Source organism: Dendrobates tinctorius, unplaced genomic scaffold (genome assembly GCF_039654945.1).
Source record: "Dendrobates tinctorius isolate UK_male_01 unplaced genomic scaffold, ASM3965494v1 ptg000008l, whole genome shotgun sequence".
Lineage (NCBI taxonomy): Eukaryota > Metazoa > Chordata > Amphibia > Anura > Dendrobatidae > Dendrobates > Dendrobates tinctorius.
In genome coordinates this window covers 38,109,481-38,125,797 of record NW_027361676.1, presented here as the reverse complement: position 1 = coordinate 38,125,797, position 16,317 = coordinate 38,109,481, and the positions used below count along the sequence as shown (strand labels likewise).

General features: G+C 39.8%; 1 protein-coding gene across 2 annotated transcripts in view; it reads left to right on the top strand.

The window, feature by feature from the left end:
• Nucleotides 1-16,317, top strand: part of SPOCK3 (SPARC (osteonectin), cwcv and kazal like domains proteoglycan 3) — a 584,466-nt gene that overhangs the window by 456,389 nt on the left and 111,760 nt on the right. For both annotated transcript variants that reach the window (XM_073577087.1, XM_073577079.1), the window contains exon 5: nucleotides 15,395-15,521. In XM_073577087.1, the coding sequence (XP_073433188.1) occupies nucleotides 15,395-15,521 (127 nt within the window). The remainder of the gene's footprint in view (nucleotides 1-15,394; nucleotides 15,522-16,317) is intronic.

Here is a 16,317-nt window from a genome sequence, read left to right as displayed (position 1 = left end):
AATACCTCAGAGCCTTGCTGTGACCTGTGGTTCTTGAATTAGACAAGGGAATCCATTTAGGCTGTGCCTGCAGGAGAGTTCACACCTCTGTGCTAATTGCTAGTCACCTAGCTTCAAAAGGCTTGTTCCTGGAGATTAATTAAAGGAAAACAATGATCCTGTGGAATACCAAGGGTGGGGGCATATTTCAGAAGTGGAGTGAGATGTCCTGCACCTATAATCCAAAATGGAATCTCCCTTGTCCCTCACACACCTGTGTGTGTGTATATATACAGTGGGGAAAAAAAGTATTTAGTCAGTCAGCAATAGTGCAAGTTCCACCACTTAAAAAAGATGAGAGGCGTCTGTAATTTACATCATAGGTAGACCTCAACTATGGGAGACAAACTGAGAAAAAAAAATCCAGAAAATCACATTGTCTGTTTTTTTTTCATTTTATTTGCATATTATGGTGGAAAATAAGTATTTGGTCAGAAACAAGCAATCAAGATTTCTGGCTCTCACAGACCTGTAACTTCTTCTTTAAGAGTCTCCTCTTTCCTCCACTCATTACCTGTAGTAATGGCACCTGTTTAAACTTGTTATCAGTATAAAAAGACACCTGTGCACACCCTCAAACAGTCTGACTCCAAACTCCACTATGGTGAAGACCAAAGAGCTGTCAAAGGACACCAGAAACAAAATTGTAGCCCTGCACCTGGCTGGGAAGACTGAATCTGCAATAGCCAACCAGCTTGGAGTGAAGAAATCAACTGTGGGAGCAATAATTAGAAAATGGAAGACATACAAGACCACTGATAATCTCCCTCGATCTGGTGCTCCACGCAAAATCCCACCCCGTGGGGTCAGAATGATCACAAGAACGGTGAGCAAAAATCCCAGAACCACGTGGGGGGGGACCTAGTGAATGAACTGCAGAGAGCTGGGACCAATGTAACAAGGCCTACCATAAGTAACACACTACGCCACCATGGACTCAGATCCTGCAGTGCCAGACGTGTCCCACTGCTTAAGCCTGTACATGTCCGGGCCCGTCTGAAGTTTGCTAGAGAGCATTTGGATGATCCAGAGGAGTTTTGGGAGAATGTCCTATGGTCTGATGAAACCAAACTGGAACTGTTTGGTAGAAACACAACTTGTCGTGTTTGGAGGAAAAAGAATACTGAGTTGCATCCATCAAACACCATACCTACTGTAAAGCATGGTGGTGGAAACATCATGCTTTGGGGCTGTTTCTCTGCAAAGGGGCCAGGACGACTGATCCGGGTACAAGAAAGAATGAATGGGGCCATGTATCGTGAGATTTTGAGTGCAAACCTCCTTCCATCAGCAAGGGCATTGAAGATGAAACATGGCTGGGTCTTTCAACATGACAATGATCCAAAGCACACCGCCAGGGCAACAAAGGAGTGGCTTCGTAAGAAGCATTTCAAGGTCCTGGAGTGGCCTAGCCAGTCTCCAGATCTCAACCCTATAGAAAACCTTTGGAGGGAGTTGAAAGTCCGTGTTGCCAAGCGAAAAGCCAAAAACATCACTGCTCTAGAGGAGATCTGCATGGAGGAATGGGCCACCATACCAACAACAGTGTGTGGCAACCTTGTAAAGACTTACAGAAAACGTTTGACCTCTGTCATTGCCAACAAAGGATATATCACAAAGTATTGAGATGAAATTTTGTTTCTGACCAAATACTTATTTTCCACCATAATATGCAAATAAAATGAAAAAAAAACAGACAATGTGATTTTCTGGATTTTTTTTTCTCAGTTTGTCTCCCATAGTTGAGGTGTACCTTTGATGTAAATTACAGACGCCTCTCATCTTTTTAAGTGGTGGAACTTGCACTATTGCTGACTGACTAAATACTTTTTTTCCCCACTGTATATATATATATATACATATAAATGCATCCTGAATTTAGCTATTCACCCCATGTTATGTGGACCATTTTCTCCAATAAAATAGTAGTATTTATACACTTATGCACTTCCTCTATTGTAGGTGGGGTGTTGGACATCTAATATTTAGCAGTGGACTTTCTTGTGTGGTAAAGAGTGTTTTCTATGGCCAGTTGTAATGGATGGGAAGATCAAATATCTCTCACACATTCTAGAACACAGAATTTGTTGTTCAAATGCAGGAATATTGTATACCTCTCTAACCAGCCTACTCACAATGTCCCATAGTTCTCCAAGTCTGCGACATGTCCATAACTTATGGACTAAATTTACCCCTTTTTTCTGCTACTTGGACAATGATCGTCCAATCTGAGATTCATTTAAGGATAATTTGGGAATCCTATATGCTCTATGGATAAGATATAATTGGGATCGTCTATGCGCCACATTAATAAACACAGGAGATTCCAAAATAACTTCCTATTCTTCCAGGGAAATATGCCCTATATCCCTTTTCCATCTAGATCTGATCAGAAAACACAGGATCACCTAGGCTGCCACGAGAAGTGGTGAGTTCTCCTTCAATCGAAGTCTTCAAATGGACGCTGGACAGACATCTGTCTTGGATGATTTACTGAATCCTGCTTTGAGCAGGGGGTTGGACCAGATGACCCAGGATGTCCCTTCCAACTCTAACATTCTACGATTCTAAAATTCTAAAATATTAGATGGCAATGATTTGTACATGTTTATTACCTTTGTGTGTATTGGAACAGCACAAAAAAACAAACAGAAAAAAGGCAAATTAGTCATAATTTCACACAAAACCTGAAAAATGGTCTGGACAAAATTGTTGGCAAAATAGCAAAGCCACTAAAGAATACTCAAGGTCTCCAAAAATTCATTTTTAAGCAACAGACAAAAAAGCAGCAATACTTACCTGCACAGATCTTGAAACAAATGCACTACAGGGTGCAGCCAGCCCATAAAGCAAGATGTCAGCAACACAGGTGCAAAATACTAGATAAGCAGCCACTCTCTACCTACCCATTCCTGGAGGGGGTGACTGCCCAGTATACAATTGCACAATAAAAGCCCGCATAGGGCGTTGTTCACACAAAGGTACCGCACAGTGTCTGATTCACAGCCTATTAGTCATGCCCCTACTTTTCGATTAGGTGGGCTGGCTAGCACACTCTCAGTGCATAGCTATGGGAACACCACTCATGAGAGACCAGACATGTCTGGGCTTGGCTGCACCCTTAAAAATATAATGCAAAAAATACAAAATTAGTGAGGTATTAGTTGATATTTTGGCCAAAATATGTGAGCCCGTAACTTTTGCTAAAGGTCCTCACGCTTATGGGTCCCTACACTAAATTAAATAGCAAAGCCACTAAAGAAGACTCAAGGTCTCCAAAAATTCATTTTTAAACAGCAGACAAAAAGGCAGCAACACTTACCTGCCCGGCATCTCTCTTCCTGTCTTCTTCCTGTGCAGTTACATAGTACAACTCATTAAAGTAATGGGTGAAGAGCATGTTCATTACTTTAATGAGCAGTACCATGTGACCATACTGGAAGAAGATAGGAAGAGAGATGCTGAATGCTGGGACTGAGATGTAGCAGAGCCTGATATGCAGACTCCAGGAGGGTGAGTAGCACTGGGGGAGGGAGAGCCATGCTATATTCACCTGTCCGCATTTCACCGCTGTGCTCAGTCTCCTGGGTCCTCTGGCTGTGACGTTCAGGACAGAGGGCGTGATGACGTGGTTAGTGCACGCCCTCTGCCTGAACAGTCACTGCAGAGAGCCAGTGACGCTGAGGAGCAGCGTTCAGTGATGAGAGGTAAGTATGTCTTTTTTTAAATTGCAGCAGCATTATATGGGGCGTATTTTAATATGGAGCATCTTATGGGGCCAACATTAACCTTAATGCAGCATTATACAGTATGTGGCATATTTTAATATGGAGCATCTTATGGGGCCACCATTTTACTTTTATTAGCATCTATTTTTATTTTTTACATTTACCAGTAGCTGCTGCATTTCCCACTCTCGGCTTTTACTCGAATCAATAAGTTTTCCCAGTTTTTTGTGGCAAAATTAGGGGGCCTCGGCTTATACTCTGGTTGGCTTACACTCGAGTATATACGGTAATTAAATCTTCACTGGCAGTGTAAGAGGGTAGGTGTCATTACCACAAATTTCAATGTTTTAGGGTAGAATAGGTAGGTAATAAGTCTGTTGCTTTCTCTTTGCAGTGATTGCCTCTCTTCTTATTATAGCTGATAATTATTAATTAGATTCTCTACGGTATTTAGGATCATTATCCATTTGTGGCAGCCATCTTCGTTTTAATTTCAGTTTTTTTGTAGATGTGTTATGTTTACATCAAGAATTTATTGAAGTTTTATTGAATCCATTCTTCCTTCTAACCATGAAAGGTTCCCTGTGCCATTGGCTGCAACACAACCCCAAAGCATGATTAATCCAACCCCATGCTTAATAGTTGGCGAGATGTTCTTTTCCTGAAAATCTGTGCCCTTTTTTTCCACACATACCTTTGATCATTGTGGCCAAAGAGTTCTTTTTTAACCTCATCGGTCCACAGGAAAATGTATTTGGCTTGCTTAGATGTTCTTTTGCATACTTCTGATGCTGAATTTTATGGTGAGGATGCAGGAGAGGTTTTCTTATTATGACATTTCCATGAAGGCCAAATTTGTGCAGGTGTCTCTGAATAGTAGAATAACGTACTACAGCTCCAGAGTCTGCCAAATCTTTCTGAAGGTCTTTTGCAGTCAAACAGGGGTTCTGTTGTAAATGGTGTTGTAAAAATGAGAAATTGCTGTTCAACCTTTAACCCTTATAGCTTCCTAACAAAAAAAATTGTTTCCAAAATTGTGCTGATGTAAAGTAGACATGTGGGAAATGTTACTTATTAAGAATTTTGTGTTTTTGTGTGACATATCTGTGATTTAAAGGCATGACAATTCAAAGTTGGAAAATTGTGAAATGTTTAAAATCTTCACCGACTTTCCATTTTTTTCACAAATAAATGCAAGCCATGTCAAAGAAATTTTACCTCTATCATGAAGTGCGATATGTCACAAGAAAACATTCTCAGAATCACCGGGATCCATAGAAGCGTTATTACCTCATAAAGGGACAGTGATCAGAATTGTAAAAATTGGCCCAGTCATTAACATGCAAAGCACCCTCGGGGGTAAAGGGGTTTATTATACAGTCATTCTAAAATTAATTTTCAAAACTAAGTGCACAAGTCTAATAAGGCATTAGAGGTCAATTTAAAGAAAACAAAAGTTACACTACTAATAATTAATGTGCAAGAAAAAAAACAACAAATTTCATGTCACATTAAAATGATAAACTTTTTTTAAATGACAATATAAACCACAACACACAACACAGAAAAATAACAACAGGTAGGTGAAATTGAGACACAAATAATATATTTTGACTTCTATGCACGAAAGTGGCGGGGAACTTCACGTGCTTCCTTTCCCTTGGACACTGCTCAGACAATCACGTGTGGCACCCTGACATTTTATTAATGTTAATCTACTGTGCAGTTTACCAATGTTAGATTGTTTTGTGTGTACTGTAATGTAATTGTATTTGTCCAGTATTGTGAGTAGGCTTAGGGATAGATTAGAAAATAGTATAGGACCATAGGGATTAGAATAAAGGGGGCACATTAGAGATGGAGCATAGGATAGATGTAAGAGTAGTAAGGTATAGGCAGCATAGGGGTTAAATAGAGTGGAGGAGTTAGAGCAGAGCTGCACACAGCAGGGATATACAAAAGGGACTTCCTGTTTAGAATCAGACACTGGGGCAGCCTGCCCAAGGGCAGGGTGCATGCAGTTCAGGAGACAGTTACAGGCTGTGGAGATAAAGCTGCGAACGGCAGTAAGGGACCCCAGGCTGGAGAATAGTGCAGTCGGGCAACAACTCAACAGGATCATCCCAAGGAAGGACAAGGGGCTGACAGGGAGCTGGTGATGCTGAAGGTACAGATGGGACATGAACTGTCCAGAGGGACTGCCCAGATGGCAGTGGAAAGGATAGTGCAGAGAGAATAGAGTCTGCCCGTAAAGCAGGGGAAGTACAGGAAAACGTTGCCCTGTGTGAACTGTGCTGCTGATGTGATGAATGTCTTACTGTTTAGTAAAGTTCAACTGTTGGAAAAGAACTGTGACTCTGTGATGCTTCATGAGACTAGAATTCCGGCAGACACAGTGAGTACTAATCTCTCCATGTGCAAGGTGCCGGGGTGCTCACTGACTGTTGTCTAATGGACTCGCCCGCGACTACCACCCTGTACCACCTTGTTACATCTACAAACAGAATTGGACATCTATGAATCTACAAATAGTATCCCAAGAGAAATATCAAGATCATCAAAATACCATTGCCTATGAAAAATATATACACAGAAAAAGTATATGGAGTAAGTTAAGGCATGTAAAGAGTTACACCCATCGCAAAAACACCAAACGGATTTTTCTGGGAGTTAATGATCATTAGTAATAAAATTTGTATAATTTGTTATGTTATAATGTGACATGAATTGTGTATGGGACACCTTTTTTATTGGTACATATTCACTCTTCCTGTGCATAAAGGACACTTAGGCTACTTTCACACATCAGGTTTTCGGCATCAGGCGCGATCCGGCGTCGTGCCGGAACGCCGGATCCGGCAAATGTTTTGTAAAACCGGATGTGACGGATCCGGTTTTCTGCCAGATCCGTCTTTTTCTTGACAGACAAAACCGGATCCGTCTCATCCGGTTCATCCGTTTTTCTATCCGTTTTTCGACGGATTACGCCGGATCCGGTTTTTAAAATTGACCCTTGTGGCTACTGAGCATGCTCAGACCAAAAAAACCGGATCCGGCCAACGGATCCGGCTTTCGCCGGATCCGGCGCATTGCGGCGCTCATAGGCTTCCATTGTGTGAAAAAGCCGGATGCGCCGGATCCGGCGTGTCCGGCTTTTTCGCCGGAGACAAAAAACGTTACAGTAGACGTTTTTTCCAGACGCCGGATCCGGACACATTGCCGGATCCGGCGAAAACCGAATGAAACGCATGGCCATCCGGCGCGATCCGGCGCAAATGCAAGTCAATGGGGGGGAAACCGGATCCGGCATTGCATTTCGCCGGATCCGGTTTCTGTCAAAAGCGCCGGATCGCGCCTGAAGGCGAAAACCTGATGTGTGAAAGAGGCCTTACAGTAACTGCTGACTGTTGGCAACTTTTTTTGGGGTTGTTGCAATGTTATAATCAATCGATAGAAATAAAATGGCATGTGACAATGAGCTTTGGTGCTCTAAAAAGTGAGACATATCCATTACTTAAATAAATATATTGCACAATTATTAGTCAAAATTCATATAACATAAAACACTGCAGACAAGGTCAACGTGTTTAAATGTGACTTAAAATCTCTAGCGTTATTTGTAATTATAGCTTATTATAAACTGTCAGTGTCATTTTGGAGGAAAAGAAACTATAGAGGCATTTGCTAATTTATCTTCACAGTGTGAAGAAAAATATCCTTCCATAAATGACAATTTAATCAATGTTGTGGATCAAGCAATTTAATAAATGCACATGAGTTTGCTTGCTAGAAGCTATGTTTCCATAACAGATAAAACACCTGAGTTCATTAATGAAAATATTTATCATAAATGATGAAAATTAAATCCTAGGTTGCTCAAAAACACATCTGCTATATGAACATAAATCAACCATATGTAAATATTTAGAACTTATAGGGAGATATGTATAACAAGTATAGAGGTATAGCTTTTCTATTCACAGTACCTTCTATATCGTCAAGTATATATTACAGATGTTTGAACTTTTCATACAAACCTGGGAGAGGCTAATCCTATTGCCACCTGGTATGTATTGTACCGTCATGTTCTTGTTCATGTTCAGCCTGTACAGAACATTAGGTTTAGCTTTTTTAAGAATATTTTTAGTCTGACATTGCTGTCAGCCATCATCCATTAATGGTTATGGGTCCCTAATTGATCCATCTTGATACAATAGTCCAAATTTTGCAATTTATTTGTGCCTATTTTTTTGGCACATTTTGTTCCAAATGTCTAATCTGCTTTGAGACACATTTATTAACTGTTTGCTTTAGAATGTAGAACACCAAGCATGTCATTTTGTGAACCTGGAGTGGAAAGTGGTTGTGTATTGCTGCTTGAAAAGAACTAATACATATTTGTGAATGCTTTTATTTAAAAAAAATTTACATTTTTTGCCAAATAAATTTGCTAAATCATAACTTGAAATGCATGCTCTTAAAACAATATACAGTACATGTCCAAATTTTAATCATTAAAGAAATCAACACATTAACAAAAGCTTATGGATCATGACAGGTGAGGAGAGACATGGCTACTTAAAAATGCCTTTCATCTTAGTGGCAAGACTCATCAGGGAAAATATAATGTGTCATTAAGGAGGAGTGGGAGGGGGCATACTAGGTGTAATATCTATTGGATTCACAAACATCCAACTTGCACAGTGCCACAAGCCTGAGTAAGGGTCCCGTTACATTTAGCGATGCACCAGCGATCCTGACAGCGATATGACCTGGTCAGGATCGCTGGTGCATCGCTAAATGGTCGCTAGTGAGCTGCCAAACAGGCAGATCTCACCAGAGATGTAGCAGCGGTCGGCGGTCGTTACCTGTCATATGCGGCGATGAAGACCTCCTCCTGCCCGCATCCACGCACCGCTCGTCGGCGCCAGCAGGAAGCCAGTTTTTCTGGTGACACGTGTCGGGCTCACTTCTGCCCTTGCTTTTTTCCACTGCGCTCCACTTCTACCATCATGCCCTTGGGCTTACTTCAGGCACTTTAACCAGCCAATCTTCAATATACAGGCCGTATATTATCGCATCTCACTTGAAAGGGATAGAGGTGCTTTAGACTGCTAAATGGTAATTTGAGGTCCTGGACGTGGCCCCTCTCTTTGATCCATGAATCATAATGTATTTTGATTCAGCGTGAATGCTAGGATTTTTCTGCTATTTAAGCTCATTTTCTGGGCTCAGTATTCAAGGTCCCTTTTAGTGGACAATATAAAGGGAGTTTTTCTGGACTATAACATATGTGCAATTTCCAAGGAGGGTTCCAATACCAACATTAATGCGTGCATTGTATACTTAGTAATTCATTAAATTGGATTTTTTCACTCTGTGTCTGTGACTTGTTTAAAGTTTGAAATTTTCAGCCTTGTATACTGCATGTTCAACATTTATTATCTACTCACAGTGTCCCTCTGATTTGGAGCGAGCATTTATTGTGGAGCAGCAAGGGCTTGACCTTATTATGGGTCCAGTTTCTATTATTGCTTGTTTGCAATTTTAGATATTTTTAAAGTGTTTTTGGCAGTGTTGTGAAATTTTGTCGTATAATAAAGTTATATATTTTTTATGATATTATTGGGTGATCCCTTGTTTGTGCACGCTCTTTTCTCTATGGTGTTCAGTTGGCTGTTTAGCATGCATCAGGTGATCCCTAACAGTGGTGCCCTCCTACATCATTACATTTACACCTCACCACACATAATACTCACCACTCTTAAAAGCCACAAGTGACAGTGATAATGAACTTATTCTTACGTATGCCTAGACTTCTCTATGAACCTTTAAGAATATCAGAATTTTTGTACATTAGTCTCATAATTAAAGAGAACCTCACATCTAATTTATGTTGACCAAACAGAAGGCAGCAAGAATCATATTTTAATTGCATTATTGCAGAGATTTTTTTGTTTCTCTTAAGTGACATATATAAGACGATATATAGATACAAAACATTTGAGATGAGACCAGTCCGGCTCTACATCTTGCCGACTGTTTCCAGTGCTGCAAGATGTGGTTGACAATTAAATCACCTGCATTGGTGCTGGTTAAAGCTGGTGTGGTGTGGGCAGAGCTGAACTAGTCTTGACTCTGACTATCGTTCCTGGTCAGATCATTAAAGTATATTTTGTCAGAAATGCAGAAGGGTTTCACAGAAATATATACAGTACATTGCTGTAATCATGCAGCCAGGCTGAAATTCATGCTGCCAGTACTTTTGGCAGCACGAATCAACAGGCTCCATGTAAGGTATTCCCTTTACATTTTTTGCTTTGCAAATATTTTTTCAATTTCTATTATTTATAAACACAATTGACAATACAGTTAAGTCATCATTCATTACTACATCACTGCCAAAATATCTCTAGAGATCCATTTCTTGAAACATTAAACATCAGTTTCTAATTTTGTTTCATGTAATTTGAATTAGTCATTCAACATGTTTGATGACTCAATTTCTGGTTTCCAGTGGCTTTTGTTTTACTTGCATTTAAGTATACCAGTAAGGGAAACAGAATAAGAGTACATAAAATTTACATAGTATGCCACAAATATCACAAAGGATTAAAAATTGCCAGGACATATAATAATAGCTCAAAAACTAAAGGAAGGAAGAGTAACCAACAAAAATCAATCGTATTTAATTTAAATGCATGATAATAGCTTCTAAGATATCATCTAAAAAATGCAGTTCAAAAGGACACAAAAGTAAAATAAAGAGTAAATTGTTACCTGGCTGGATATCCAGGTAATCACCATCCATGGGCAGCATTTATCAGACACTGGCAACATAATTCCAGCCATATAAAGTGTGTTTAACTCTGAAACTCTGCAGTGTTTCAGAGTAAGAGATAGCTTAACAGCTACTTCTTCTGAAATCAGTTCCCATTATAGGCTGCCTGTCAATCAAACATGAACAATTTAGATAATGCACTGTACAATATAAGTTGTACACAATGTGACCCAAGGATCACATGTTATTGTTCCTTTGTGTGACAAATGAATTTGGAAAAAATAAATAAAATAAGTCTTAAATGTTAAAAATCAAAACCCAATTTAGGAATGCAATCAGTTAATTTTTTGAATAAAATAACAAGCACCCTAAAAAGGACACATGTGTAATCACCACATCCATAACAACCCAGACTGTTTAAAACAGTTTCATTATTTTTCTTGGATGGTGAACACTAGAGATGAACAAATTTGTTTGGAATACATTTGACAATTTCAAATTCGGAACAAACATTGCACATTCGGATTCATATTTGGATTTCCAAGCTTTTTCCCTAAACATTGGTAAAAGACTACCACATCTGTGTGTCATCAGTACTGACACCTGGAAAGTAGCTGTACTGTTCATGCTGTTCCCCGACACCGGGTGCTGAAGTGAACACAGCTCACATCACTGCCCCTGCTCATGCTGCGATCAGCGCTAGCAGGGTATAATGTTGAAAGTTGTATTCAACTGTTAACAGTGAGAGCAGGCCGCTGATGAGTATTTACAGCTGCCACCTGTGCTATAAATAAATACATTTTTAAAAAAATGATGTGGGGTTCCCCTGTGTTTTTGATATCCAGCCAGGCAAAACTGACAGCTGTGGGCTGCAAGGCTGGTTATCAAGAATAGAGGGGTTACGCCATTTTTTTAAAATTATTTAAATAAATCATTTAAGAAAAGTGTGGGGTCCTCCTATTTTTGACAATCAGCCAAGCTAAAGCAGACAGCTGGGGTCTGATATTCTCAGGCTGTTATGTGGCCATGGATATTGCCCCCAACCTAAAAATATCAGCCTGCAGCCACCTCAGAAAAGCTGAATTTAATAGGAGTTCAGCGTGAGACACTGAGCACAACTAGCACACGCTGCTCAGTGTCTCTGTATGGCAGGCTGTATAGTATCATCATGCAACAATGCAGCCTGGCATTGAATTGTGGCAGATCTAGACCCATAGCAGGACAAATGGATTATTGACATCTCGGTGGACAGGTAAGGGATATTGTTGTTTATTATTTTAATTTTGTTACAGGTGACCATGGCTTCTGTGGACTTGACAATGACATAACTATGGTTTAATTTAGAGTCATTATAGGAGTCTGTGTCATTCTTTCAATTAAATGACTATTCTGGTGGTGTGCTTTTTTATTCAACATGACTATGGGGTTAATAATGGGGGGCATCTTATAGATATCTCTTCATTACTAACGGGGAGCATGGTAGCTCAGTGGATAGCCTTGCAGCGCTGGGTCCTGGGTTCGAATCACACCAAGGACAACATTTGCAAGGAGTTTTTATGCTCTCCTCATTTTTGTGAGGGTTTCCTCCCACATTCCAAAGACATACTGATAGGGAAGATAGATTGCGAGCCCCACCGGGGACAGTGATGATAATGTGTGCAAACTGCAAAATTGTTAGCGCTATATAAAATTAAAGATTATATTATACTAACCTCTGGTCTTGATGTCACCTGACAATACAAAGTAACAAACAATTGCTGTCCAACCTAGACAGCATAGGGTAATACTAACATACATACACATTGCCAAAGGCAAATAATCTCTAACTGAGGACTCTAAAATATAACTTTTATTGGTGCTATTAAAGGAAATAATTGTTAAAACTTGCACTATCCAGTATCTATCATTTGGACATAAGCATACTCATTTACAGACTGACATCTTTTTAGGTTGCTCACAGTCCTAATCCTATTTTATGACAGTATTCAGGGATATGTAGTGAGGCACGGCCACTACCTATATCCCCTCAAAATCCCACTACACAATCACTGGATAGTGCTAATTAAAATTTGCTCCTAAGCCTCCCCAACATATTTCACCAGCTAGACTGGCGTCATCAGGTGGTTGAGGCTACAAAATTTCAAATTGTAGCCTCAACCCCCTGATGATGCCAATCTAATTTGTAATGTATATCTGGCAATAAAAATGTGAAGTCAACCAGCCAACTATCACACCACTTGCCAATGCACCAGGGCAAGTGGGAAAATCGGCTGAGAGCTGATGTTTTTAGTTTGGGAGGGGGCCAATATCCATAGCCCCTTCCTAGGCTATTAATATCAGCCCACAGCTGTCTGCCAAGCCTTTGCTGGTTATTAAATAGAGGGGGACCCTATGTCATTTTTTGGGGATCTAAGAAAGGCTAAGTATACAGCTGTGAGCTTATATTAATAGCCTGAGAAACTTTATGAATATTGTCTCTTTCCCAGAATATTAGCATCAGCCCTCAGCCATCAGTTTTCACTCTGCTAATTATGAAATTTATGGTTGACCCCCACTCTGTTTTTTTCAATCATTTTTTTAATTGTCAACAAGAACAGTAAGGTCACCTGAATTCATAGCAGCTGTTTCTCTTGCTTTGCACTTGTCAGTGTCAAACTGATGAAAGGACGCAAGTTCGGCACTCTGGCATTCAACAGTCCAGCACTGGAGCTACCAAGAGACCCAGTGACTTGAACTCGGGTAACTTTTCAGGTTACTAGAGTTCACAGCCCTTAGGTCTCCCTGCAGCTGCCAGGCCTGTAAACCTCATATGAAACATTGAAGCACATTTTAAGGTTAATGTTTTATGGTTAAATTTCCAGCTGCTGGAATACCTGAAGGCTGTGAACTAAAGTTACTGTATTTTATGGTACTTGTTAATAAAAGAAAAAAAGAGTGGGTCCCCTGTAATCTTTATAAACAGCTGAGGGAAAGGCGACCATTGAGGGCTGATGTTAATATCCTTGGAAAGAGACAATTTTCATAAAGGTTTCCAGGCTATTATTATTATCTCACAGCTATATGCTTAGCCTTTCCTGCTATTAAAATGGGGAACCCTCAAAAATGACGTGCGGTTCCTTTGTATTTTTGATAACCAGCCAAGCAAAACTGACAGCTGTGGGCTGCCACCCACAGCTGTCAGGTTCAGCAAGGCTGATAATCAATAATAGAGGGGTTACAACCCCATATTTTTTTAATTAGTTAAATAAATCATTTAAAAAAGTGTGGGGTCACCCCTATTTTTGCCAACCAGCCAAGTTAAAGTAGGCCATGGATATCACCCTCTAAGGCTAAGAATAGCCCACAACCGCCACAAAAAGGGCGTGTATGCATCCATCTAGGCTGAGAACCACTGAGGAATGAGCTGTAGCGTCAGTGACTAGCCATGACGCAATCGGGTTTATCACCGGTCACTGGGGCTGTGTTCCCAGCCAAGCCCCTAAACTGCGGTAACCTCAGCACCATGAGAAAAAGTAAGTGAGTTCACTGCAGTTCAAACTCAGTGACTTCACCACAGTGAACTCACTAATCTTGAACTGCGGTGAACTCACTGACTTTCTCACAGTTCTGAGGTCACCGTAGTTCAGGTTCCCTGCTGGGAACGCAGCCTCAGTGACCTGCGGTAACCTCGATGATGTCACCGCTGTTCACTGATGCTATGTTCGCAGCAGCTAATTCCTCAGTGGTTCTCAGCCTGGACAGTAGCATCTTGGCACCGTCCAAGTCGAAAACTGTTTATCCCCAGAAATGGATTGTGGCATGGGAGAAAACAACGGAGAGATTGTTTTTTATTTTTATTACGGGAGATGAGAGCTTCAATGGATTTGGTGTTAGGTGAGTATAACTGTGTTTGTTATTTTTAAATAAAAAGGAAAAGTGTATTTTGTGTTTATTTCAAATAAAGGACTTTATGGCTGTGTGCTTATTTACAAAATAACTATAGGATTAGTAATGGATAGGTGTCTTATAGTCGAATCTGGGCTTAATGTCAATGGACAATACAAAGGTGACATCAACTCACAAATTTGAACCACAGTTGCCACCACCACAGGGCAAGTGGGAAGAGTCAGGCATAATAGATGCACCATTTTTGGGCTTCTGCGGACTGCTATTTGCAGGCTGAAAGGCCAGTATCCATGGCCCCTTATCAACCTGAAAATACCAACCCCCAGCTGTCAGCTTTAGCATGGCTGGTTGTTAAAGATGGGGTGGACCCCCCTTTCTTTAATTTATTTAAATAATTTAAAAAATAGTGTGGGACCCCTGTATTCTTGTTATCCAGCCTTGCTAATGCTGGCATCTAATGGTTGCAGCCCATGGCAATTTTTTGTTAATAATTTATTTATAGCGCAGTTGATAAGTCAATTGATGCCACTGTTCCTAGTGTCTTTCCCTAATGTCAGCTGTTTTGGCAGCTTTTGGCCCCACCCTGAAGGTGTTGTCTATTCATTTATTTTTGCCTCCCATTGAATTGAATGGTGTTCGGCGAACATCTGTAAAGGTTCAATCATCTCTAGGAACATCCAAAAAAAGTTGAGAAACAATTCTAAAATTGCTTTTTGAGAATTGCTTTTTTTGTTAATCCCACTTTTCAAAAAAATAAAAAGTAGTCAGAACATTGCAAGCACATCAGAGGGATGCTAGTAAAAGTTACAACAAACTACATAAAAAATGACTCCTAATACAGTCAAATAGAACTGCAAACTAAAGGTAACATTTTAATTTGAAAATGTTAATAAAAGTGAGCAAAAGATTAATAACATGCTTGTTTATATTTAGTTTATTAATGAAGACTATTTTATTACAGCATGAAAGAAGCTGGATTAAGCTATAAGTACTGGAGAGGTGTTCCTCTTCCTTCCAGTTGCAAACAATGTCCAGCAGCTTATACAAATCCTGTATGTGGGTCTGATGGCCATTCATATTTATCTAAGGTAGGATATCAGTTATACTATGTTTTTATTCTTTACACTATTTTGGAATACTTTCTGTTTTCAATCCTAGTTTATATGTGTTACCTTCTGTACTTAGTGTTGATATAAATGCTAAAAGTTATACTGCCTCATTATATAAGAAGTCATTGCTAGAAGAACGTAAATAATTAAGGATTTGTTTGATGATTATAACATGCTATTAAGGGTTTACTGTAATAATCAACTTGTTAGGTTCCAAATCTCTAAAGGAGCTGTCCGGTCTCAAAAGGAAAGTCTGCAGTCATGCAATGTTACTGTAATTAGCTAAACGACTTGCACACTACTGCAAAGAAAGCTGTCACCATTTCCATTTTATATAGGTGTATCCATATAAATGGCCCACCCAAAAAAGTTTGCCTCATCACTGAACATCATGTTCTGTGTAAAGTGAGGGTCCTGTTCCAATTTTTGTTTTGCCCATTCTGCAAATTCAGCTCGCCGAATTAGATACACCTAAATAAGCTGGGAATGGTGACAGTTTTCTTGCATACGGTGTCTTGCATTGAAATCTGCTGCAATGGCAAAGGTACGGCATTCACCAGACATCAGCAAAATTTCTATCCACTCACGTGTTAACTTCTGCGACATGTCAATGGCTGTAAACAAAGAAAAACTTGTAAATAACTAATGAAAGAATAAAGTTACACTAAAACCAAGCACACCATTGTTATTCTTGTGAAATTCTCAATAAGTTTGGTGTGTCACATGACCCTCTTCCCATTGGAAAAAATAAAGTTGGATCCAAAATGACCACCAT